We start from the raw sequence: 25,639 nt of genomic DNA on the forward strand, positions 1-25,639 counted from the left end.
AGATGTCGTGACTTTGCCCGTGACTCGCCGGCAGAGGGCGCTGCAGCGATTGTGCACGAACACCCATCTGTTCCATCTGCGGCGACCAGAGTGGTGAAGTATGGTCGAACAGCGCGCAACTTCCCTCCCTCCCCACACGGTGTGGAGTGGCCGTCACCATCGCCATATGTTACCCTGCGAATGTCGTATGAACGTCGAATAAAAACGTCGTATAAACGTCGTATGAACGTTGTATTATAAATACTGCAAATGGAAAACAAACGACACGGGACGGCACATTTTAGGCAAAAGTTAAGTCACATTTTTATTACGCGATGTCGTTCATCAAGAATAAAAAAAAACACGCGCATACAACACGACTTGTAACTGAATCGAGATTTTAAATTGTACGATGTTTTAAAAAAAAAACTTGCACTGAAAAAGTTAGATTTTTTTTGCCGAAAGTCAAGATTTCATAATAGCTCAATTGTCTTCTCGCCCTGTGCAAGTAGTGAGTGAGTGCTAAAATCGGTGTGTTCTACAGTGAGTGTGAGTGTGTGTGTCTGTAGTGTGAGTGTTAAAATCTGTGTGTGTGTCGTGAGTGTGTAATATGTGTCTGTAGTGAGTGTGTGTGTTCTGTGTGCGTCTGTAGTGAGTGTGTGTGTTCTGTGTGCGTCTGTAGTGAGTGTGTGTGTTCTGTGTGCGTCTGTAGTGAGTGTGGGTGTGTAATCTGTGTGTGTGTAGTGTGTGTGAGTGTGTAATCTGTGTGTTCTGTGTGTGTGTAATCTATGTGTGTGTGTAGTGAGTGTGAGTTCTGTGTGTTCTGTAGTGAGTGTGAAGGACGCTACTGGGCAGTTGGAGGCAGTCGCCTTCCAACAACAGCGTGAGCAGCGACGCTCACAACAACGGGCAGGAGAGCGCCGGGCGGATAAAACGCAGCGAGTTGGCACAGTTGGGTGATGCTTGCATCTCATCTCAGTCGCACCCCCAAGCGCTATTGTGACGTCACCGCCACTTTGTGACGTAATCGGCGATGGTTGTGATTGTTGTTGTGTGGAGTTTGTAAATCCCCCCCTCCCCCCACCCCCTGTTTCCGTACGCGTTTCCTCTGGGTTACCCCCCCCCCTTCCTCCCATAGCAAAGACAAAGATCCCCCGTGTAGTCCTCACAGACTGTTGGGGCAAGTGCTGTTAGCGAGCACCTATTAAGGCCGGCACCACGTCCGGCCAAGCTTTGTCTCCCTGCAAGGCGATGTTTACGCAAATTCATCCCGAACCGATCCTGGGCTTTCTCCTAGGTCGACTCAGCCTCAAATGAGTACCTGGTGCGGAGTGTAAAACATCGCCGCTGGGGAGACAAAGGCGGCCGGGCGTGGGTGCTGGCCACCCACCCCACCTCGCGTAGCCGTTCCGGTCGTCATCGCCCCCTACTCGCTAACAGCACTTGGCCCAACAGTCTGCTACAGCTATACGGGGGACCTTTGTCTGTTTTTACAACCTCCATTGAGTAGGTCACGTGGTGCAGCACGTGCACGACCCAATTACGAGCAGCAGCGACGACAACGACGATGATTGGCGGATGACAACGAACGAGGCTTAATAATAATAACAACAAGAATAGCGATTTAAAGCTTCTTTCGTGACTGCAGGGATTCATCTTCTTGGTTCTTTCGGTAAAGTCACGTAGAATGGAAATAATAAAATAATAAAAATAAAACATTATAAAATACAATTCTCACGACGTTTCGGCCACAACGCAAGCAGCCGTCCTCAGGTGGAGAACAGGTCTGTCGGAAAGACAGAGAAGAACAGGTCGGTTTGATAAGACAGCGACTGTCTTCTTCTTGGTTCTTTAAAAGTCCCTTCTACGCGACTTTACCGAAAGAACCAAGAAGATGAATCCCTGCAGTCACGAAAGCTTTAAATCGAAATTTAGTGTCTGTCTTCTCGACAGACCTGTTCTCCACCTGAGGACGGCTGCTTGCGTTGTGGCCGAAACGTCGTGAGAATTGTATTTTATTATGTTTTATTTTTATTATGTTATTATTTCCCTTCTACGTGACTTTACCGAAAGAACCAAGAAGAACAACACGAGCGTTAAAGCCAACAAAGTCAAAATGGGAAACATTGCAACAATTGTCTTCACTGCTTCAACAACATTGACACTCCTATAACAGATAATTGATATATTTTCGAACCCATCATAATTCACAATTACCGTAATCTCCAGATTATAAGACGCACTGCACCCCACCTCCATCCCCTGTATTGTAAAGCAAAAGTTGGGAGTGCCTCTTAGGCTCTTACCGTGTGTCTCTGTCTGTGTGTGGGGGGAGCGGTAGCGTAGTGGTTAACGCGCTCACGGGCCAAACACCGGTGACGATTATCTGAACCGGTCCTGGGCAAATCCCCTAGGTCGACTCAGCCTCAAAACATCGCCACCGGTTGGAGACAAAGGCGGTCGGGCCTGGTGCCATAAGGGGGGCAGCACTTGCCCCAACAGTCTGGCAAGGCTATACGGGGGACTATGTTGTTGTTGCGAAACCAGATTTGTTTAACTTTGTTGGCACGCGTTTAGGGGTTTCGTCTAACACCAGAGAATACGGTTATTATTTTAAAAAAAAAACAGCAATAACAACAGTAACATTGTAACGACCCAAATATGATTTCTCGGTATAAAGTTGTGATTATGTTCGGAGGTGGTGAGCGGAATCTCCATCTGTGTAAACAAAGCGATTAAACAACAACAACGACGACGATAAGTCTATGCGTGTCTCTACACAAGAAGAGCTTAACCTGGTTTCACTCACTCGCCCATCCCCAACCACTCACCCGATCACACTCGCACGCACATTTCGACTCAATTACCCACTCACCCACTCACCTACACACCGACCCCAAGCACTTAAGGACCGTCCATAAATGACGTCACGCGATTTTGGACGATTTTTGACCCCCCCCCCCCACCACTAGTCACACGGCGTCACAAAAAGTCAGCCCCCCCCCCCTCAAATATGACGTCACAAAATTCTGCCCCCCCCCCCAAAAAAATGAAACATGCTTCAAATCGCTTTAAACTATTGTCATTGGAGTGCGTATTTAATGTGGCGCTCTGATGTTGTAGGAGAAAACATTTATTAAAAAGTCCATTTAATTAAGTAGAACGTGTTGTCTATATTTATTTAAAGTTGCGCATTTTGATGTGACGTCACATTTCTCACCCCCCCCCCCCTCGTCACACATTGTCACAAATGTCTGACCCCCCCCCTTCCCCTAGGTGCATTCACTCACTCATTAACCCATACATCCAACTGCTCACCCACTCGCTCACCTGTTCTTTCACCCAACTATAAAGACAAAAGTCCCTCCCCATATAATCCTGAAAGGCTGTTGGGGCAAGTGCTGTTAGCGGGCACCTTTGATGGCTGGCACAACAGTACCGACGTTCACACATCACACCAGGTGCACATTTACAGCTGAGTCGACCTAAAGGGGCGACGGGGGGGGGGGGGTGATGGTTAACTCGCTCACCGTTACGGAGCCGCTCCAAAACGGCTCACTCTCTCGCACACTCACCCAAGCCGCTCACCCAAGCCGCTCACCCACCGCTCACCCATTGCCACCTCCAACCCACTCACCGCCACCACTCACCACAACCGTTAGTATCGTACATCGTAATCAATATGAATGCGAATTTGTGCTCAAATGAATTACCCTCAATATACCATTGGAACCTCATTTGCCAGTAAAAAAATATGATAATTGTTTTTTTTACCCTTCTATCTGGCAACAAAACTGACACCTGATACCCTCAATATGTTGAAAGTTCTGAGATTTCGAATCCAAAGCAGGATCACCATCATCATCTCGGTCAGTAAAATGAGCACCACATTGTGAAGAAAAGTCAGCAGTGGTTATTACACCTACGGACGTACTATTCCCCGCCATGGGAACGTGGAATGGACACAGCTTGGCACACAGACGCCAGCGACAATCGCTGTTATTCATTCACACAATTTCCACCGCATCATCATTAGTGGTTGTGCATAAGGGACAGTCTTTGCCACACCCCGTCATAGAAATGTGGAGTTTCCACAGGTTAAATCAACAGTAAAATTTTGACTTAAAACTTTCGCGACTGCAGGAATTCATATTATTTGGTTCTTTCGGTAAAGTCACAGAGATAGAAAAAATTAAAATATTTAAAAAATTAAAATAAAAAAAACAAACGGTAAAGTCACGTAGAGAGGAAAAATAAAATAAAACATTTAAAATAAAAAATAATAAAAACGGTAAAGTCAAATAGATAGAAAATAAAATTAAAATAATAAAAAATATAAAAAAAACTCAGGCCTGTTGACCGCTTGTGTTGGGATTGAAACGTCGTGAGTTTTTTTTTATATTTTTAATTTTTAATTTTATTTTCTATATACGGGATTTTACCGTTTTAATTATTTAAATTGTTTTACTATTTTTTTTTTATCTACGTGACTTTACAGTTTGTTTTTTTATATTATTATTTTTTTAATATTTTTATTTTTTCTATTTACGTGACTTTACCGAAAGAACCGAAGAACACCAGTTGTTGTTTTTGCAGTTGTTGCCCAGTGGCTCGGGATGAACTTGGCACCGTCACGCGACTGTGGAACTTCCGAGTTGCGCTTGACACACGACGCTACAGCGAGTCTTCCCGTCGCTGGGCTAAGCCACGGACATCCTGGTCCCCGTCAAAGCAACGGCGAAATGCCCGGGACGAAACAGAGACCACGAAACGTCCTCCCAAACGCGAATAAATTGCGCGTGGGGAGGGGGGTGGGGGAGAGTGGTGTGTGACGAGCAAACTTAAAAATTCTACAAAACAAACAAAATAAATAACAACGATAATATATAATGTGTGTATATATAGAAATGTCATTCACTCGGGGAGAGAGAGAGGCCTTGGGGGGCGGGTGTGTGTGGCAAGCCTCAACGAGGAGTCTGAAGGCTCGCTCGCGGGAGGGCTCTGCCCCATGGCTGTCGCTGGCTGGACGGGCCCCCCCCCCACCACGTGCCCCCCCCCCCCCCCGTTACGTGCCCCCCCCCTCCCGCTCCGGGCCCAGAATTGACCAACTTTGGCGCGCTGCAACCCGCTTGCAGCGCTGCCGTGTTACATCGCTGCCACCGCCGCGTATGTCCTCTCGCGCGACCGTCAAAACCACCCCCCCCCCCCAACCTTCAACTAAAGCGAACACCCACGCTTGGCCCCACCACCATCGTCGTCGCCATCACTGTGACCACCGCCATCGCCACCCTCCGTGTGTCGCTGGTTGAGCCTCCCAGAAACTGTGCGCCTTAATCATCGTCACCATCGTCGCCATCGTCGCCATCGTCACCATCGTCGCCATCGTCGCCATCGTCGCCATCGTCGCCATCGTCGCCATCGTCGCCATCGTCGCCATCGTCGCCATCGTCACCATCGCCACCATCGTCACCATCGTCACCATCGTCACCATCGCCTTGTTCAGCCTCCCAGAAGTGTTGCTAGCCAGAGATGACAGCAGCAGCAGTAGGAGCAGCTGCCGCTGGGGGTGCCCTTTCACATTATATTTGAGACGGGACGTGAGATGCCACTCTTGGAGCAACGGAGGGCGGCCTCCATCGAACGCACGGGCCACGATCATCATCATTGTCACCTGGCTGAGCCTCCAAGACATTCTGGCAGGCACCACCATCATCGTCGTCGTCGTCGTCATCATCCCCACGTGGTCCCCCCCTACGCGTCATGCCTCCAGGGAATGTTGGTAGCCATCGCCACCACCACCATCATCATCGTCGTCACCACCACCACCACCATCGTCGTCGTCGTCGTCATCACCACCACCAACCCCACGTGTCCCTATCACGCCGCGCAGAAATGTAGAATCCTTAATCGCCGCCGCCATCATCGCCGCCGCCGTCATCATCACCGCCGCCGCCGCCGCCACCGTCACCGCCGCCGTCATCAGGGCAGGCAGATGAGGGTCTTGCCCTCGTCGATGGCCTCCTGCACCTCGTCGCTGGAGGTGGCCACCTCGGCCTGCGCGGAGAGCACGGCGCACGCGAAGGCCCCCACGGTGGCGCCCAGCGCCGAGTAGAAGGCCCAGCCGAGCGAGCAGGAGGCCGGGCGGAAGGGGCCCGCGCCAGGGCCGCAGAGGTCGCGGACGCGCGGCGAGCCCCAGCCCGCCGCGTACAGCACCAGGCCCAGCAGCAGCAGCAGGCCTGGGGAGGGGGGGTGGGGGCGGTGGGGGGGGGGGGAGCGAGGGGTTAAAGTTGAGGGGTGGGGGTTGAGGGGTGAGGGTTGAGGGGTGAGGGTTGAGGGGTGAGGTATGATGGGTGAGGGGTGAGGGTTGAGGGGTGAGGGGTGGGGGTTGAGGGGTGAGGGTTGAGGGTTGAGGGGTGAGGGGTCAGGGGTGGGGGTGAGGGGTGAGGGTTGAGGGGTGAGGGGTGGGGGGTGAGGGTTGGGGGGTGAGGGTTGAGGGGTGAGGGTTGAGGGGTGAGGGGTGAGGGTTGAGGGGTGAGGGTTGAGGGGTGAGGGTTGAGGGGTGAAGGTTGAGGGGTGAAGGTTAATGGGTGAGGGGTGGGGGGGTGGAGGAATGGGGGGGTTAGGGTTGAGGGGTGGGAGTTGAGGGTTGAGGGATGAAGGGTGAGGGTTGAGGGGCGAGGTTCAGGTTTTGTTTTATTTTTATTATTTTATAATAATTATTTTATAATAAAAATAAAACATAATGTTTTATTCTTATTATTTTATTACTTCCCTTCTACGTGACTTTACCGGAAGAACCAAGAAGATGAAACGAACGACTTTTATAATCGTCGTTAATGATTATCATCATCATCATCTGAGTCTCAGCCAATCGGTGTGCGTTGTGGCTGCGGCCGTTATCAGCACGTGTGTGTGTGTGTAAACACACACACTTCCGGTGATTAGCTTAATTGGCCGTGTCATTATTCACAACCCAAGTTTCCTTCCCCACGAGATCCCAGGAATTGCTGCTGCTGCTGCCGCTTGATTCAACGGTACACCCCCCCCCCCATCATCTCTCTCTCCCATACACACGTCCTGTTTTTACGTGTGTGCGTACGCATGTTGAACTCCTTTCACACCGTGCGTGGCCAACCGTGATCATCAAAGGTGCTGGGGAAGGACAACGAACTAAACGCGACAAGCAGTTCTAGAGAAATTTGTTTAGATTTTTGTTTTTGTAAACAATTTTATTTTATTTTGCTAGGTAAGGCCCACTGAGCTATGTGGCTCCGTTTCGGAAGCGAACTGGCCTCACGTGAGAGCTCAACGAAGTGGCTCATCATCGCGTGGAAATGTATCGCAGCAAAATGCTCTAAACGCGTGTTGATGTCCATTCTAAATGTGGAGGGCAAAACCGGAGAAAAATCCATACCACCACGGGGAGAGAAACAGACACGCACACTCCAAATATACAGCGGGCGTCAGGGTCGGGATCGAACCCACGGCCTCCTGCAATACCAGGCGAGGTAGTTAACATCTCCTAGCCACCGTGGTGCCAATCACACCACGTCACATCGCACCGCGTCACCACCGGCGACAGCCTGCACCAGGCCGCACACCGCAGCATCGCGCCGCGTCACCACACCATCGCCACACCGCGCATCACCACACCATCGCCACACCACGCCGCGTCACCACACCATCGCCACACCATGCGTCACCTCACCATCGCCACACCGTGTGTCACCACCGGCTAAAGCCTGCACCAGGCCGCACACCGCGTCACCACACCATCGCCACACCGCGCCGCACCACTCACCGGCGACAGCCTGCACCAGGCCGCACACGTTGAAGATGCTCTTGCGAGCGACGCTCTGCACGCACAGCGACAGCACGGAGCTGAGCGCCAGCAGCGCCAGCAGCAGCAGCGCCGCGCCCAGGAACACGGCGCTCGCCTGCCACAGGCCGCTGGCCAGCTCGCCAAACGAGGCGGCGTACGGCCCGCACGACTCCTCCGCCTCCCCGCCGGGCCCCGCGGGGCGCACCATCCGGCACCGGTTGTAGACGCCCAGCGAGGGACGGTACGCCGACGCGCCGCCGCCGCCCGCGGCAACCGGCGACACCGCGAGATGGTGGGGGGCCGCCGCGTCGTCCAGCTGGTGGTGGTTGTGGTGGCTGTGGTTGTGGTGACGGTGCTGCTGGTTGCGGTGATTGTGGTGGTTGTGGTGGTGAGTCGCCGGAGATGGCGGCTGACCGAGGATGTCCGCCGGGCCGGCGGCGGCACGAACGGTGGAGCGGTTGGCGACGACCCCGCCGCCGATTCCACCGCCGGCGACGCCGACGCCGCCGGTGCCGGCCTCCTCACCGATGAGCCACTCGGTGCTGAGGAACGCGGCCATCTCGGCGAAGGCCGTGGCGATGCTGAGCAGCGTCCACAGCAGCGAGCGGCACGTGACGATCACCTGGCACATGGCGGAGGTCTGGCGGAGACACCACGGGGGGGGGGGGAGGAGACGTGAGACGAGACGGGATCGGAGGAAACGCGAGTCTGGAGCAGTGGGACAGCACGTGACCATCAGCTGGCAGGTGGTGGAGGTCTGACAGAGATACCACTAAACTATACACTAAATTATACACTACACTATACACTAAACTATACACTAAACTATACACTAAACTATAAACTAAACTATAAACTAAACTATACACTAAACTATACACTAAACTATACACTAAACTATACATTAAACTATACACTATACACTACACACTATACACTAAACTATAAACTATACACTAAACTATACACTATACACTACACACTATACACTAAACTATACACTATACACTACACTATACACTAAACTATACACTAAACTATACACTATACACTACACACTATACACTAAACTATACACTATACACTACACTATACACTAAACTATACACTAAACACTACACACTATACACTAAACTATACACTAAACTATACACTAAACTATACACTATACACTACACACTATACACTAAACTATACACTAAACTATACACTAAACTATACACTAAACTATACACTATACACTACACACTATACACTAAACTGTACACTTTTTTACTTTACCAGGTAAGGCCCATTGAGCTATAAATGTATTGTTTTCAGAAGCGACCTGACCACAAATGATAGCTCAACGAAGTGGTTTATCGCGTGGGTATTCATAGCAGCCAAATACTCTGAAACGCGTGATGTTGATTCTTAATGTGGAGGGAAAAACCAGAGGACTCGGAGAAAAATCCACGCGACCATGGGGAGAGGGAGACACGACAAACCCCAAATATGCAGCAGGCATCAGGGTCGAAATTGAACCCACGACCTCCCACATACCAGGCGAGGTAGTTAACATCTCCTAGCCACCGTGATGATGATAGAGAGAGCGAGAGACACGCAAACTCCAAATATACAGCAGCAGGCGTCAGGGTCGGAATTGAACCCACGACCTCCTGCACACCAGGCGAGGTAGTTAACATCTCCTAGCCACCGTGATGATGATAGAGAGACACCGCAAACTCCAAATATACAGCAGGCGTCAGGGTCGGAATGTAACCTACGACCTCCTGCATACCAGGCGAGGTAGTTAACATCTCCTAGCCACCGTGATGATGATGATAGAGACACGCAAACTCCAAATATACAGCAGCAGGCGTCAGGGTCGGAATGTAACCTACGACCTCCTGCATACCAGGCGAGGTAGTTAACATTTCGCCACCGTGGCGCCGCACGTGTACACTGCGCGGGGACACTTGGAGACACGCAGACAGCATCGGAGGAGTCACGAGCAGAGTCTGTCTAGCCGGGCGGTGGTGGCTACGCGCGCAGCGTGGAATCCAGCGTCGTGGAGGCGAGGGATTGGCGGGTCACCTAAAACGACGTGAAGCTCCATCTCCCTTCTCGTGAGCGGGCGTCGAGGAGGTGCCCTTACCCTGGCCCGCCAGCAAAAGTGCAGACTGGTCTCGTCTGCCCCTTCTGTGTGGGATCGAGCGTTGCTCCCTCGCAACACGCGTGGGTTATCTCCCGCATGTGCGCACTCATCAATTGGCCGATTGCAGGTCGAAATTATTGTAATTACTAAATAATCGAGAGCAGGAAATGGCACCTGACAATCACCTGGCACATGGGTAAGTCCCGTGGAGACACGGGGAGACGGGGCGGGTGGGGGGGGAGACACGGGGAGACGGGGCGGGTGGTGGGGGAGACACGGGGAGGCACGAGAGGTGTTTGCCGGACACCAGTGGTCGCAAACGGGTTTTGATTCCTTAGCCGTACCCGTACCCGGCCGCACCAGGGTCGCAAACAGGTACCCGTACCCTACCCGATACCCGGCTACCCGTACCCGGCCGGGTATCGGGTAGGGTACGGGTACAGGTACCCGATTGCGACCTCTGGGATGAAGCCACGTTGGTGGGTGGGTTGATTCTAGGAACTTGAATTGTGAGAAGAGACAAGACGTTGGGAAATGAGTGACAAACGGTGACTCACCAGTGACCCACGGCCTACCCGTACCCGTACCCGGCCGCACCAGGGTCGGGTAGCCGGGTATCGGGTAGGGTACGGGTATCGGGTACCCGGTTGCGACCTCTGCGGGACACGCGTGAAAAATAACTTCACGTCTCCACGGATTCCTCCAGGGTGAGTAGGCGACTCGCAAGGATTCTGATTTTTGAAAGGAGGAGACATCGTCGGAATCCGGAGAGGAAATGACGTTTCACCGACAGCGCCAAGAGATGTTTGAGCAGGAGGAGGATGCTGCGTGGAAGACACCGATTCATGACGGAATCTCAACGGCCTCCCAAGGACTCGAGTTCGCTCACCGCACAATCGCACCAAGTCACACGCGATAGTGGAAAGGTGTGTGTGTGTTGGGGGGGGGGTGAAGCTTCGCAGACCCCCAATATATTGGTTATGTCATAGACCAGTGGTTCTTGCGACCAAAAAGTATAGTGTCAATACATACGCGGGGTTGGATGAAACAAAGTAAGTTTTACTGACGTGCCCCCGTGCTTCATGTGTGTTTCGATGAAAAAAAAAAAATCCGCCCATGTCTCGCGTCCCCCCAGAAAGGGCATCTCGCACCCCCAGGGGGTGCATGCCCCCAGGTTAAGAAGAAGAACCACTGTGTTCTTGGTTCTTTCGGTCAAGTCACGTAGAATGGAAATAACAAAATAATAAAAATAAAACATAATAAAATAATTCTCACGACGTTTCGGCCACAACGCAAGCAGCCGTCCTCAGGTGAAGAACAGGTCTGCCGAGAAGACAGAGTCTGAATGTGTCTTCTCGACAGACCTGCTCTCTGCTTGCGTTGTGGCCGAAACGTCGTGAGAATTATTTTATTATGTTTTATTTTTATTATTTTATTACTTCCACTCTACGTGACTTTCCCGAAAGAACCAAGAAGATGAATCCCTGCAGTCACGAAAGCTTTAAATCGAAAAAGAACCACCGTGATAGATGATTTTTCAGATTTTTCTCAAAAATGTGTCAAAACCGTAAGCAAGAAAAAAAGCTATAACCATTGGTGTATATTGACATTTAAATAAACTGTCAGCCTGTACGTCGCTGGCACGTGAGCGACCAACCGCCCCTCCCTGCAGCCAGCCAGCCAGCAAAACTTTTGTCCAATCGAGTGTGAGAGAGTACGAGAGCTTATCGATACACGGCCCGGGGGTAGAGGGTGGGGGTGGGGGTGATGACGTCAACACGACCCCACGAAACTCCTGGGCTCGACACTGCGGGTGCGGGTGATGACGTCACCGCCTCAGCTGTGGCGGTGACGTCATCACCCCCGCCCCACGCGCAAGCCAGCCAGGCAGGCAGGAATCCAGGGGGAGAAATTATCAAACGAACTCCGCGGAGGAAAGGAAGAGATGTTGGAGGTGGAACCCGTGGGCTCTCTCACCACTAGATGCCGTCACCCCGGATCTGCGGTTGTGTCAAATGAAAACGGAATTCTTACACAATTTAGTTCGGTTTACAGAAATGATCTGTCCGTGTTTCCTGAATGTTACAGCTGGGTGCGTCGCTGCTCAACAAAGACAAAGATCCCCCGTATAGCTTTAACAGACATTGCGTGACAAGTATTTACTTGTCGTCCGTGACAAAAGAGCTTGATTGCTCATCAGATTTCTTCAGCATAAATATTCAGATCCTGAAGTGCTGGATGTGCAGCACCACCCCTGGCCACCTTTGTCTCCCTGTTGGCCATGTTCACTACACACCGCACCAGGTACTCGCGTAACGCTGAGCCGAGCTTGGGGAGGCCCAGGAAACGGTTCAGATAATCGTCACTGATTCTAGACTTGAAGCTTTCGCGACTGCAAGGATTCGTACTCTGAGGTTTTTTCGGTAAAGTCACGTAGGTAAAAAATAATAATTAATGAAAATAAATCAATTGATTTATTTTCATTTATTATAAAAAATAATAATTTTCATTTATTATAAAAAATAATAATAAATGAAAATAAGTCAATTGAAAATAAATCAATTGATTTATTTTCATTTATTATTAAAAATAATAATAAATGAAAATAAATCACACGTGAGTGAGCGAGTGGTCAAGTAACAGACCCAGCTGGTGCCATGATGTTGACTGGCTGTAGATGACACCCACGCACCCAGGCAAGCGTCACTCACACTCACACACGTGAGTGAGCGAGTGGTCAAGGAACAGACCCCAGCTGGTGCCATGGGTTGACCGACTGTCAATGACACGCACCCACGCAAGCGTCACTCACTCACTCACACGTGAGTGAGTGAGTGGTCAAGGAACAGACCCAGCTGGTGCCATGGGTTGACTGGCTGTAGATGACACACACGCACCCACCCACACGTCACTCACTCACACACACACACGTGAGTGAGTGAGTGAGTGGTCAAGGAACAGACCCCAGCTGGTGCCATTGGTTGACCGATTGTCAATGACACACACCCAGGCAAGCGTCACTCACTCACTCACACGTGAGTGAGCGAGTGGTCAAGGTACAGACCCCAGCTGGTGCCATGATGTTGACTGGCTGTAGATGACACACACGCACCCACACGTCACACACTCACACACACACGTGAGTGAGTGACTCACTGCGACCACAAGACTCCTCGCCGCTGTCCGACTGCGTCTCTACGAGAAAGCAGCGTCACCAGTGAACGGGGAAACAAAACAAATTGCTGACGCGTCCTCCAAGTGCCCCAAAATGTGTCACAGCCCTCCCCCCCTCGTCGCAGTGTACAGTGGGGGGCCCCCACTCACCACCCAGGGCCCCCCAAACGCAGTGTAAACTGGGGGGCCCCTCCTCACCACCCAGGGCCCCCCACCACCCGGGCCCCCCACCGCAGTGTAAGCGTGACTGGAATGGTTTCATTCCCTGCGGCGTCCACTCTGCGTTTCGTAACTCAATATCCACACACCCCCAGCCCCCTGCCCCCACCCCCCACCTCGACATTATTCGCTGTTTTGTTCAAAATGACTTCAGTTTTGGGTGCTTGGGGTGTGCTGGTGGTGATGGTAGTGTTGGTGTGTGTGTGTGTGTGGTGGTGTGTGTGGTGGTGGTGGTGTTGATGGTGGCGTGTGTGTTGGTGGTGATGTTGGTGTGTGTGTGTGGTGGTGTGTGTGGTGGTGTTGATGGTGTGATGGTGGCGTGTGTGTTGGTGTGTGATGGTGGTGTGTGTGTTGGTGGCGGTGGTGTGTGTTGGTGGCGGTGGTGTGTGTGGTGGTGGTATGTGTGGTGGTGGTATGCGTGGTGGTGTGTGTGGTTTTGTTGATGGTGTGATGGTGGCGTGTGTGTTGGTGGTGATGTTGGTGTGTGTTGGTGGCGGTGGTGTGTGTGGTGGTGGTGTGTGTGGTGGTGGTGATGTGTGTGTGTGTGGTGGTGTGTGTGGTGGTGGTGATGTTGGTGGTGTGTGTGGTGGTGTGTGTAGTGGTGTGTGTGGTGGTGGTGCGTGTGGTGGTGTGTGTAGTGGTGTGTGTGGTGGTGGTGCGTGTGGTGGTGTGTGTGGTGTTGTGTGTGATGGTGGTGATGTTGGTGTGTGTGGTGGTGGTATGTGTGGTGGTGTGTGTGGTGGTGTGTGTGGTGGTGTGTGTGGTGGTGGTGATGTTGGTGTGTGTGGTGGTGGTATGTGTGTTGTCCGGCAAAAACAACCCCGACCTCCTAGTTAGTGTTGGATGACAACACTGTAGTGAGTAGTGCCGTGGGGGGAGGGCCAATTCCGATTGGCCATTCCCCTCGTGGCGTTTGTAGCCACCACAGCGGCCAAAAGGGGGCTCTGGACGGATGCGAGGGGCTGGTAACCCTCCACCTTCAATTAATTACCACGAAACCACGTCTAACATATCTAATTAAGCTTGTGCCGGAGGCCCCGGGGGGGACAGGCGTCTATGACGTCTCCTGGCCAAACCCGATTTGGCGGAGCCAGGAGACTGAATCCTTACCCTCGGGACTCCTCCAGAAACAACAAAAAACCACTGCGGGTGGCAACGTGGAATGTTTCAACGCTCACTACGGAGGAAAGGCTGCCACTCCTCTGTCGGGAGCTGGACCGGTACTGCCTGGATCTCTGTGGTATTCAGGAGGTCCGGTGGACCGGCTCTGGCTCCTGCCACCATGAGGGGTGGACAGTCCTCCACTCGGGGCAGGAGACTGCCAAACAACATGATGGGGGCGTGGGAGCGTGGCGGTGAGGTGTGGGAAGCGGTAAGCCCCAGGCTACTTTGGGCTCGCCTTCCCATCAACCGGAGGTGAGGAGTGGTGGTCGTGGTTACTTATGCCCCCACCGAAGACGAACATCCGTGGAGGGGTGCAAGCAAAGCCGATGAGTCAGATGCCTTCTATGACCTCCTGTCACAGGTACTAGCTAAAGTGGCCCCTCAGGATAGAGTCATCTTGTTGGGCGACTTCAATGCCCGAGTTGGTCATGACGCTGGCACCTTGGAAGGCATGGGTCAGATCAGCTTAATAACAACGGTAGGAGGCTGCTAGATCTTTGTGCAGCCCATGGGCTTGTAATTAACCAACACTCTGTTCCGGCATCAGCGCATCCACACAACATCATGGATGCATGCCAGGTCCAAGCAAGAACATCTGCTGGACTACATAGTGACGGAACAGCGGATGCGGGCCCATGTCCTTGACACCAGGACCTACCGTGGAGCTGATCTGCCCACTGACCATCAACTTGTCATCTGTAAGATGCGCCTGCCATTCTTCCACTCCGATGGAGGGTTTACACCCAGGACCCCAATGCGGTTTCAGGAAAGGGCGGTCTTGCACAGATGCCATATTTTCTGTCCGTCTGCTACAGCAGACCTGTTCAATGATACCATCAGAAGGCCTGGGCTCTGGGTTATTCTTCGTGCTTTCGGAGTCCCTGACCCTCTGCTCACGATCATTAAGGACCTACATGATGATGAGCGGGCCCGGGTAAAACTACGTGGCCGGGAGTCGGAGCCATTCACTGTTCACCTTCGAGTGCGACAGGGATGTCCTCTGGCTTCCATATTATTTTACATCTTTTTCGACCACTAAGCACCTGCCTGGGTATTTTGTACCATCGGACACTCTACCCCGACAACTCCCAATTGGTGATGGGGCAGATGTGGAGAGAGTGGAGAGTTTCTCATACCTGGGCAGTGTGCTCATGACCGGCTCTGGCTTGACAGCAGAGGTTTCATTCCGAATCAGTCGAGTGGCATTATCTTTTCATCGGTTGCGTAACGCTGCTGTGTGGAAGCTACCTGGTCTGTTGCTCCGCACGAAGCTTCAGGTCTTCTCGGCTACTGTCATTCCCTCCCTTCTCTACGCTTGCGAAACGTGGACCCCCCTAATGGAACATCTTCGCCGGTTAGAAACATTTATGCTGGCCTGCCTACGATCCATCCTGGGTTTAACCAGGCTGGATTGTGTGAGGAGCTTACAAATCCTTGAAAGATCTGGGCAAAGTCCCATCGGTGAGCTCCTCCGGCAAGCAAGGCTGCGGTGGCTGGGTCATGTAGCCCGCATGCCCAGCCACCGCATGCCGAAACAGCTTTTGTTCGGCCGGATCGAGGGGGCTAAACGGGCGCGGCACGGGCTAGAGAAGAGATAGAGTGATGTGGTACAGGAGGACGTGGAGCTGAGTGGACTTGCCGATGACTGGTACCAGCGGTGTCAAGATCGGCCTCTGTGGAGGAGGCTCGTGAAGGACGCTACTGGGCAGTTGGAGGCAGTCGCCCTCCAACAACAACGGAGGGCGGAGGAGCGACGCTCACAACAACGAGCGGAGCGCCGGGTGGCTAAAGCACAGCAAGTTGGCACAGTAGGAGGCACAGGTGGTGCATCAGCCAGTCATCTCGGTCATCTCAGTCAGTCGACCCGTGGCACCTCGGTCTGCCCCGTGACCTCCTGCCAGCAGGCGTTCGACACTTCACGTGGCCTCAAGGTGCACATGGCCTGGCACAAGCGTCGTGGTGACGTCACCGTCACTTAGTGTCGAATGGCGGTTGTTGTTGGTATTTGTCGTGGTGGTGTGCTGGTGGTGATGTTGGTGTGTTTGGTATGTGTGGTGGCGGTGTGTGTGTTGGTGTGTGTGTTGGTGTGTGTGGTGGTAGTGGTGTGTGCTGGTGATTTGGTGTGTGTAGTGGTGTGTGCCATGGTGCTGTGTTTGGTGTGTGTGTCCTGTGATGGTGGTGTGGTGGTGGTGTTGATGGCCGGGTGTGGTGCTGACTACCCATTCGTGTGCCGTGCCGACCTTCATAGGAGCTCGCTAATGACACAACAATCTGTTAAGAGGCTATACGGGGGATCTTTGTCCCATATATACAAAAACAAAGACAGCACACGAGGAGGTGGGTGGCCTGCACCACGCCCGACCGCCTTTGTCTCCCTAGTGGCGATGTTTACACACCGCACCAGGTACTCATTTGAGGCTGAGTCGACCTAGGGGAAGCTCAGGACCGCTTCAGATAATCGTCACCGGTGTTGGCTGTGAGCGGGAATCGAACTCGGGTCGCCGGGTTCATAGCGCAGCGCTACACCACCGCTCCCCACACACACACAGCTACACACACACAGCTACACACACACAGCTACACAAAGCTAAACACACAGCTACACACACACGCCTACACACACACAGCTACACACACCCATGCAAATACACGAAACTGGCATGCTCACGCAACGTTCATATCGGCAGCAGCATCATCAAATCGCGTGCCCTGCCGTTGCAAACCATTGATCCCGCATCCGAATGTCTTCCGTGACTCACCGCTGTGACTTTTCACGTCTCTGGGCATCGCAAAGTCCCCCCCCCCCCCCCAATCTCCGTGACTTCAACTCTCTCGCCCTCCTCCTCCTTTATAGCGGCCGGCCGCACGAGTTTATTGGGGTGGTGTGGGGTGGTTTCTTTTCTCTTACTGCGAGTCCAGAGAGTCCACGTTGACACGGCGGGGAAATTCCACATTGCAGTGACGAGGGGTGCCAAGTCCATCCGAGAATAAACATCGCCGTGCGAGAGATGCTGCTGCTGCTGCTACTGGACAGTGGGATTTAATTGAATGGCTTTAGCTACCCTGGAGGAGTGATGATGATGATGATAACGACGTCGATGATGTTTCGATTTATAGCTTTCGTGACTGCAGGGATTCATCTTCATGGTTCTTTCGGTAAAGTCACGTAGAAGGGAAATAATAAAATAATAAAAATAAAACATTAAAATAATACAATTCTCACGACGTTTCTGCCACAACGTAAGCAGCCGTCCTCAGGTGAAGAACAGGTCTGTCGGAAAGACAGCGTCTGAATGGGGTCTTTCCGACAGACCTGTTCTTCACCCGAGGACGGCTGCTTGCGTTGTGGCCGAAACGTCGTGAGAATTATTTTAATGTTTTATTTTTTATTATTTTATTATTTCCCTTCTACGTGATGACTTTACCGAAAGAACCAAGAAGATGAATCCCTGCAGTCACGAAAGAAGCTTTAAATCGAAATTTAACGTTCGCATTAATAGCGCGACCATAATCTTCAACGGGCATCCCAGAAAAGCCTCCCTCCCGACAGCCACGTGATTCTCCCGATCCCTTCAACAGAACGCGGCAAACATTTGCCGCGCGTGCGATCGGCTTGCAGAGCGATTCCCCCCGGCGTGAGGCAGAGGTTGCAAACGGGTTTTGATTCCTTACCCGTACCCGTACCCGGCCGCATCAGGGTCGCAATCGGGTACCCGTACCTGTACCCTACCCGATACCCGGCTACCCGTACCCGGCCGGGTATCGGGTAGGGTACGGGTATCGGGTACCCGATTGCGACCTCTGGGATGAAGCCATGTTGCGGGCGCGGGTGCGTTGATTCTAGGAACTTGAATTGTGAGAAGAGACAAGACGTTGGGGAATGAGTGACAAACGGTGACTCACCAGTGACTCACGGCCTACCCGTACCCGTACCCGGCCGCACCAGGGCCGGGTACGGGTAGCCGGGTATCGGGTAGGGTACGGGCATCGGGTACCCGGTTGCGACCTCTGACGTGAGGGTCATTTGGCTCGACGGTGACCTCTCATCTCACGCCGCGAGAGGCAGTCGCACCCACACTCTGACCCCGCCCCGCGGGGCCGAGACCTGCCCAGTCGACTACGCCGCTGTGCATGCGTTGTGTTCGAGAGGTCACTTTGCTCGCCTTTCCCATACGCGGCGCTCCTTTGTCGTGTTCTCTGTGACCCGTGCCCTCTATTGGCAACATTTGTGAGCAAGAGCTTCATGGTTCATCGGATTCCTCGAGTGAAAAAATGATAAACGTTCGGATTGTGATTTGAAGCTTTCGTGACTGCAGGACACGATACTCTTTAGTTCTTTCGGTAAAGTCACGTATAAAGATAAAATAATAAATGAAATACTAGCATACGACGTTTCGATTGCAACACAAGCAATCATCATCAGGTATAAATGAAATAGAAACACAAATCTAGTATACTTAGAAATGTAATGTAATACAACAGAGAGTCGGATAACATAACAGTCAACACCCTACCTATACACTACTACACTACACACTACACTATACACTACACTACTACACTATACACTACACTACTACACTATACACTACACTACTATACACTACACTACACACTACTACACTACACTATACACTACTACAACAGAGAGTCGGATAACATAACAGTCAACACCCTACCTGGTTGATTACGTTCTTCCTGAGAATGCTAAATTTGAGAGAGAGATCAAACACAGAACCAGAGACATATAGACAGACATATAAGCAGACAGATATCACAGAGATACATAGAGAGAGAGACGTACATAGATTTGTGTTTCTATTTCATTTATACCTGATGATGATTGCTTGTGTTGCAATCGAAACGTCGTATGCTAGTATTTCATTTATTATTTTAACTTTATACGTCACTTTACCGAAAGAACCAGCAAGTAATTCCTGCAGACACGAAAGCTCCAAATTAAGGGAAAACAACAATCGATCACGACGTTTCGATTATTATTTTCCTACGTGACTTTACCGAAAGAGTTTTCGGATTGTGATACGTGCACTTTCCTGGGTGGATGGAGGCGGGAATGGGGAGGGGGCGGATTTTGGGGGGAGGGGGGGGGTTGGTGGGCGGCTGAGATTTCAGAAACTCGCCCCATTGTTTCAACGGCCACTCCGGAAGATGGAGTTGAACCGGTCGACCTCTGCATCTGCAAGTCAAGTGGTGCCGCTCTACCATGACGCCACCGCAGTTGCAGCTAAAGCATCCAGATGGGCACAGAGGAGGAAGAAAAAAAATTAAACTAGCGACGCCAACGCACGCAAGAGATGATGATGATGATGGACCGGGATGTGGGCTGCACAGATGGGTACACGAACCCACGAATGCCACACGACACCAGAAACAAAGATGCCCCGTGTAGTCTCATCAGACTGTTGGGGCAAGTGCTGTTAGCGAGTGGCACCGATGAAGGCCGGAACGGCGCGCGAGAGGGTGGGTGGTCAGCACCACGCCGGGCTGCCTTTGTCTCCCCAGTGGCGATGTTGAGGCTGAGTCGACCTAGGGGAGGCCCAGGATCGGTTCAGATAATCGAGACCACCACAGACATCGCCACCACACAGAATCTGTTTTTATCTTGGAGAAATCCGATGAGCTATGAAGCTCTGTTTCACAGATGTCACAGAAGCCCACACACACTCACCCACACACACAGACATCACCACTACACCCACCACCACCACCACCACCACTCACACACACTCACCCACACACACTCACACACTCACCCACACACACTCACTCACCCACACACACTCACCCACACACACAGACATCACCACTACACCCACCACCACCACAACCACCACCACCACTCACACACCACACCACCACACACACCACTACCACACTCACACTCGCCCACACACACAGACATCACCACTAAACCCACCACCACCACCACCACTCACACACACTCACACACACTCACTCACCCACACACACTCACCCACACACACAGACATCACCACTACACCCACCACCACCACCACCACTCACACACACTCACCCACACACACTCACACACTCACCCACACACACTCACTCACCCACACACACTCACCCACACACACAGACATCACCACTACACCCACCACCACCACCACTCACACACCACACCACCACACACACTCACACACTCACCCACACACACTCACTCACCCACACACACTCACCCACACACACAGACATCACCACTACACCCACCACCACCACAACCACCACCACCACTCACACACCACCACACACACCACTACCACACTCACACTCGCCCACACACACAGATGATCTATCTCTCACACAAACACCACACCACCACACACACTACACAGACATCACCACTACACACCACTACCACCACACTCACACACCACCACCACTACACCCACCACCACTACACCCACCACGACCACACTCACACACACCACCACACTCACACAACCACCACCACTACACACACCACCACACTCACACACACCACCACCACCACTCACACACACTCACACACACCACCATCACTACACACCACCAATACACACACCACCACCACTACACACACCACCACACCCACACACACACACCACCACCACTACACACACCACCACACTCACACACACACCACCACACTCACACACACCACCACACCCACACCACCACACACACACCACCACACTCACACACACCACCACCACACTCACACACACCACCACCACTCACACACACTCATACACACCACCGCCACTACACACACCACCACACACACACCACCACACACACACACCACCACACTCACACACCACCACCACACTCACACACCACCATCACACTACACCCACCACCACCACCGCACTCACACACACCGCCAACCACACACACCACAGACACCACCACTACACACACCACCACCACTACACCCACCACCACCACCACACTCACACACACCACCACACTCACACACACCACCACCACTACACACACCACCACACTACACACACCACCACCACACTACACACACCACCACCACACTCACACACCACCACACTCACACAAACCACCACCAGTACACACACACCACCACACTCACACACCACCACACTCACACACCACCACCACCACCACGAAACACCACCACACTACACACACACACACCAACCACACACACACCACCACACTACACACACACACCACCACACTCACACACCACCACCAACCACACACACATGGCCGCTCCAATTGACCCCGTGACCCGGCAAACAGCACGGGCCGTTGTCACGGTGACGAGCAAACTGGACAATTAGGGGATCTGGTGGGGGCCAGTGCCCCCCCCCCCCCCCGAGCTCCCACAGCAAACAGCGAGACCCCCAAACAGCCTCCAAGCTACAGCCCCACCCCCAACACGTGCCCTGGGGGGGGGGGGGGGCACGGGGTCCACCCCCCCCCCCACACATACCGAGAGAGTGCGTGGGAGGGAGGTCAGTGCGGTGAGTAGGTGTGCGTGTGTAGGTGTGTGAGTGTGGGTGTGTAGATGTGCGTGTGTGTAGGTTGGTGTGCGTGTGTGTAGGTTGGTGTGCGTGTGTGGGTGTGCGTGTGTGGATACGTGTAGGTGTGCGTGTGTGGGTGTGTAGATGTGCGTGTGTGTAGGTAGGTGTGCGTGTGCGGGTGTGTAGGCTCTGTGTTGGTGTGCGTGTGTGTAGGTAGGTGTGCGTGTGTGGTGCGTAGGTGCGCGTGTGTTGGTACGTGTGTGTGTGTGTGGGTGAGTAGGTGTGTGTAGGTAGGGGTGCGTTAGTGGGTGAGTAGGTGTGCGTGCGTGTGTGTAGGTGTGCGTGTGTGGGTACGTGTGTGTAGGTGTGCGTGTGTGGGTACGTGTGTGTGTAGGTGTGCGTGTGTGGGTACGTGTGTGTGTAGGTGTGCGTGTGTGGCTGTGTAGGTGTGCGTGTGTGGTGTGTGTGTAGGTGTGTGTGTGTGTGTAGCTGTGCGTGTTGGTGAGTAGGTGTGCGTGCGTGTGTGTAGGTGTGCGTGTGTGGGTACGTGTGTGTAGGTGTGCGTGTGTGGGTACGTGTGTGTGTAGGTGGGCGTGTGTGGGTACGTGTGTGTGTAGGTGTGCGTGTGTGGGTGTGTAGGTGTGCGTGTGTGGTGTGTGTGTGTAGCTGTGCGTGTTGGTGAGTAGGTGTGTGTGTGGTGTGTAGGTGATGCGTGTGTGGGTACGTGTGTGTAGGTAGGTGTGGGTGAGTAGGTGTGCGTGTGTGGGTGAGTAGGTGTGCGTGTGTGGGTACGTGTGTAGGTAGGTGTGCGTGTGTGTAGGTAGGTGTGCGTGTGTGTAGGTAGGTGTACGTGTGTGGTGTGTATAGGTGTGCGTGTGTGGGTGTGTAGGTGTGTGTGGGTACGTGTGTGTAGGTAGAATGTGGGTGTGTGTGTAGGTAGGTGTGCGTATGTAGGTACGTGTGTAGGTAGGTGTGCGTGTGTATAGGTAGGTGTGCGTGTGTGGTGTGTAGGTGTGCGTGTGTGGTGTGTAGGTGTGCGTGTGTGGTGTGTAGGTGTGCGTGTGTGGGTGAGTAGGTGGGCGTGTGTGGTTTGTGTGTGTGTAGGTGTGCGTGTGTGGGTGTGTAGGTGTGCGTGTGTGGTGTGTATAGGTGTGCGTGTGTGGGTACGTGTGTGTAGGTGTGCATGTGTGGGTGAGTAGGTGTGCGTGTGTGGGTGTGTGTAGGTAGGTGTGCGTGTGTGTGTGAGTGAGTAGGTGTGCGTGTCTGGTGTGTAGGTGTGCGTGTGTGGGTGTGTCGGTGTGTGTGGGTACGTGTATGTAGGTAGGTGTGCATGTGTGGGTGAGTAGGTGATGCGTGTGTGTGCGTGTGTGGTGTGTGTAGGTGTGTGTGTGTGGGTGTGTGTGCGTGTGTGGTGTATGTAGGTGTGCGTGTGTGGTGTGTGTAGGTGTGTGTGTGTGGGGCAGTAGTGCAGCGGTTATTGCGCTACGCTACGAACCCGGCGACCCGGGTTCGATTCCCGCGCACGGCCAACACCGGTGATAGCGATGATCTGAACTGGTCCTGGGCCTCTCCTAGGTCGACTCAGCCTCAAATGAGTACCTGGTGCGGTGTGTAAACATCGCCTTCATAAGTGCTCGCTAACAGCACTTGCCCCAACAGTATGCTAAGGCTTTCCGGGGGATCTTTGTCTTTTGTGGGAGGGAGTGTGTGTGTGTGTGTTGGTGTGTGACAGAGACAGCGTGTGTATGTGTGAGGGTGTATGGATGTGTGTGTGTGTGAGAGACAGAAGGCGTCTCTATGTGTGTGTGGGCGGCCGCGCGCGTGTGCGGGGTAGTATGTGTGTGTGTGGAGGAGTGTGTGAGTGTGTGTGTGTAGGAGTGTGTGCGTGTGTGTGTGTAGGAGTGTGTGTGACACACAGAGAGAGAGAGTATAACAACTGTGTATGAGAGACAAAGTGTGTGGTGTGTGTAAGAAAGTGAGCAACAGTGTTTGTGTGAGATAAGGTCTGCATGGCTGAGTGAAAGAGTGCCTGAGTGCGTTTATGTATTTGTGTGTGTGTGATGGACAATCTGTGTGAGCCTGGGTAGGTGTGTGTGTGAGTCTGGGTGTGTGTGTGTGTGTGAGTCTGGGTGTGTGAGTCTGGGTAGGTGTGTGAGTCTGTGTGTGTGTGTGAGTCTGGGTGTGTGTGTGAGAGTCTGTGTGTGTGTGAGTGTGTGTGTGAGTCTGTGTGTGTGTGTAAGAGTCTGGGTGTGTGTGTGTGTGAGTCTGTGTGAGTCTGTGTGTGTGTGAGTCTGTGTGTGTGAGAGTCTGTGTGTGTGTGTGTGAGAGTCTGGGTGTGTGTGTGAGTCTGGGTGTGTGAGTCTGGGTAGGTGTGTGAGTCTGTGTGTGTGTGTGAGTCTGGGTGTGTGTGTGAGAGTCTGTGTGTGTGTGAGTGTGTGTGTGAGTCTGTGTGTGTGTGTAAGAGTCTGGGTGTGTGTGTGTGTGTGAGTCTGTGTGTGTGAGTCTGTGTGTGTGAGAGTCTGTGTGTGTGAGAGTCTGTGTGTGTGTGAGGGTCTGGGTGTGTGTGTGTGTGAGTCTGTGTGTGTGAGTCTGTGTGTGTGAGAGTCTGTGTGTGTGTGTGAGTCTGTGTGTGTGTGTCTGTGTGTGTGAGTCTGGGTAGGTGTGTGTGTGTGTGAGTCCGTGTGTGAGTGAGTCTGTGTGTGTGTGAGTCTGTGTGTGAGTGAGTCTGTGTGTGTGTGTGAGTCTGTGTGTGTGTGAGCGACATTGGGGTGCGATGGTGTATAAGTGAGTGTGCTGTGCCCACTAACCCGGCGGACCTGAGTTCAATCCCCGCTCGCAGCCAACACCAGCGACGATTTTCCGAACCGGTCCTACCCTAGGTGGACTCGGCCTCAAATGAGGTACCTGGTGCGGTGTGTGGTAAACATCGCTACAAGAGAGACAAAGGCGGCCGGGCGTGGTGCTGGCCACCCACCCACTTCGTGGACCGTTCCGGCCTTCGTAGGTGCTACTCAGTGACGGGGTCTTGCCCTGCAAGGCTACACTGGCGGTCTTTGTCTTTGTGCGAATGCGTGTGAGAGCGATCGTCAATGTGTGCGTGTTGTAAGGGAGATAGCGCGTGTGGGTGTGTGTGTGTATGGGTGTGTGTGTGTATGGGTGTGTGTGTGTATGGGTGTGTGTGTGTGGGTGTGTGTGTGTGTGTATGGGTGTGTGTGTGTATGGGTGTGTGTGTGTATGGGTGTGTGTGTGTGTGTATGGGTGTGTGTGTGTATGGGTGTGTGTGTGTGTGTATGGGTGTGTGTGTGTATGGGTGTGTGTGTGTATGGGTGTGTGCGTGTGTGTGTATGGGGTGTGTGTGTGTATGGGAGTGTGTGTGTGTATGGGTGTGTGTGTGTGTGTATGGGTGTGTGTGTATGGGTGTGTGTGTATGGGTGTGTGTGTGTGGGTGTGTGTATGGGTGTGTGTGTGTATGGGTGTGTGTGTGTATGGGTGTGTGCGTGTGTGTGTATGGGTGTGTGTGTGTGTATGGGGGTGTGTGTGTGTATGGGTGTGTGTGTGTGTGTATGGGTGTGTGTGTATGGGTGTGTGTGTATGGGTGTGTGTGTGTGGGTGTGTGTG

At 52.7% G+C, this 25,639-nt stretch overlaps 1 protein-coding gene and 1 long non-coding RNA gene across 2 annotated transcripts in view; both read right to left on the minus strand.

Moving 5' to 3' along the window:
* Nucleotides 1-278: 278 nt before the first annotated feature.
* The window catches only part of LOC144950707 (uncharacterized), a 306,816-nt gene continuing 281,455 nt past the window's right edge, over nt 279-25,639 (minus strand). The window contains exon 2 of the long non-coding RNA XR_013640396.1: nt 279-848. This is a non-coding gene — a long non-coding RNA (uncharacterized LOC144950707). The remainder of the gene's footprint in view (nt 849-25,639) is intronic.
* The window catches only part of LHFPL2 (LHFPL tetraspan subfamily member 2), a 47,522-nt gene continuing 26,952 nt past the window's right edge, over nt 5,070-25,639 (minus strand). Inside the window, exons 2-3 of the mRNA XM_078880780.1 lie at nt 7,781-8,441; nt 5,070-6,215 (exon numbers count right to left, since the gene is read on the minus strand). Coding sequence (XP_078736906.1) covers nt 5,959-6,215; nt 7,781-8,432 — 909 coding nt within the window. The 5' untranslated portion in view covers nt 8,433-8,441 and the 3' untranslated portion in view covers nt 5,070-5,958. The remainder of the gene's footprint in view (nt 6,216-7,780; nt 8,442-25,639) is intronic.

This window comes from Lampetra fluviatilis, chromosome 59 (assembly GCF_964198595.1).
Source record: "Lampetra fluviatilis chromosome 59, kcLamFluv1.1, whole genome shotgun sequence".
NCBI lineage: Eukaryota > Metazoa > Chordata > Hyperoartia > Petromyzontiformes > Petromyzontidae > Lampetra > Lampetra fluviatilis.